This window comes from Nicotiana attenuata, unplaced genomic scaffold, assembly GCF_001879085.1.
Source record: "Nicotiana attenuata strain UT unplaced genomic scaffold, NIATTr2, whole genome shotgun sequence".
Lineage (NCBI taxonomy): Eukaryota > Viridiplantae > Streptophyta > Magnoliopsida > Solanales > Solanaceae > Nicotiana > Nicotiana attenuata.
The window spans coordinates 498,471-500,339 of NW_017670568.1; the positions used below are offsets into that span (position 1 = coordinate 498,471).

The window sequence follows — 1,869 nt, forward strand, 5'->3', positions numbered from 1 at the left end:
GGTTATAATTTCTTACAAACTCCGTTAGAGTTATAATCAAACTTTGTTGTCTTTGCTTGTATATAAAATCAAATTATAGAATTTCAAGAATTTGAAAGAGAATAGTAAAATACTTACCTTAAATTCAGAATTTAATCATGAATGAAGTTCATGGAACAATTGACAATCATTATGCTCAATCCCAAAGCTTCTACCCAATTAGTTAGAGTCTCGTGCTGACAACGTGTAATAAAATAATAAAAGAAGAAGAAGAGTATTGCAGAGAAAAGTAGAGGGAGAGCATTCTTATTGATTTGGGATGAATTACAATGGAATAGAACCCTCTATTTATAGGGAGAGGGTGACTTAGCCACCAAGTAATAAACCCTAGAATCTCTCTAAATACAGACATTCACCATAAATAAAATTCTATTTATAGCAATTTTGTTTTTATTGTTACTTAAATTTCATTTTATCGTATCGTTAAATCCGTCTTTACGTAACAACGAAAAGTGTCACTTTATGGAACGACCTATTTGGTGTGGCCGTGCCGTTTTTCTTATTTTTTTCTCTCATCTTGCCCTTTCTTATTATTAAATAATCCTATTTTATCTTTTAGCCTACCATTTTATATAATAATTCTACCTCGTACCTTAATTCTTTTTCCTAATATTGCAAGTTTATTTTTATATTGTTGGTGCATGACATTATGAAAGGATGACAAATAATGCAATCTATCCAAATAGTATACATTAAAACGACACAATATAATATAATATAATACAATACGATAATATGGTATATTATAAAACGATATATAACAACCATCCAAACATGGTGTGAGTTTCAGCTGTTGATGGAATTGTACCACTCTCAAATTCGATATCAAACCAGGCTCCAAACAAATTTGTTAACAAAACTTATTTATGTATCCTCAAGGCAAGAGTAGTTTTTGACATCTCCTTAAAACGAAGACAAGAAAAAAAAACTTTTATTAACTTTTGTGAAAAGAAAACATAGATTCTGTCGATTCAACTAGCAAAAAAGAAAATGAAAATAGTGAGATTTTATCAAGCCAAGCTGACGTATACCGAAGTGGCAACACCAAGCGCGTAAGCACCAATTGCCGCCGCAACCAATTCTTTCCCGGGCTTCACCACCGCACCCACACCAACAATCCCAATAGCACCTACCGGGAACCGCTTCAACAGCTCTTTCCCTGCACACGAAACGACAGCGTCTGCAAATACCTCCACCGCAAACTCCTTAAACTCAGTAGTCCCAAGCACAATTTCGCTCTCTTTCTCTTCGCCGGACCGGCGCGTGGAGACGACTTTAAATGCCTTATCTACTTGTAATCGGGTCGGAGGCGATTTGACCCAGTTGGTTATGAGAGGCACGGAGAGATAGAGAGAAGCGTGGAGGCGTTCCGAAGCGGAGAAGAGCTGGTAGGGTTTGACTCCGGGGAAGGCGTGCTGTGATAGGGAGAGACAATCGTCGTAGACTGAGTCACATGCCAAGTTGAACTCGGACGAGTTTTGGAGTGAACGAGTTACTCGCTTAGAAGCTGAGAGTCCCATAACTGTAGTTAACTTTTTGACTTTTTTTCCTATGATTTTGTGTAATCTCCGTTTCAGAATTCAGATTGTGTACTATAACAGGTTTTGGACTAACCAATATTCGACCCGGAAATATACGGGTGTGTATTTTGATCCATATTCAGCGTAAAGAGTATGGGCTCAAACTGTTTTCTGTTGATAAAATAACATTGTATAGCCACTCTCAAAATAATAGCCGGAAAAATGTATAACTTTTGTATATTTTTGTATATATATACAATATTTATTTTATATACTAAAATTATACAAATTTTATGTACTTTTTCAACAA

At 35.6% G+C, this 1,869-nt stretch overlaps 1 protein-coding gene across 1 annotated transcript; it reads right to left on the reverse strand.

Annotated features, from left to right (window-relative positions):
• Nucleotides 1-857: 857 nt before the first annotated feature.
• LOC109241067 lies at nucleotides 858-1,668 on the reverse strand. Its single transcript, XM_019407779.1, has one exon. It carries the CDS (start codon nucleotides 1,557-1,559, stop codon nucleotides 1,050-1,052), a length of 510 nt encoding a protein of 169 aa, XP_019263324.1. The 5' UTR covers nucleotides 1,560-1,668; the 3' UTR covers nucleotides 858-1,049.
• Between the last annotated feature and the right edge of the window lie 201 nt (nucleotides 1,669-1,869).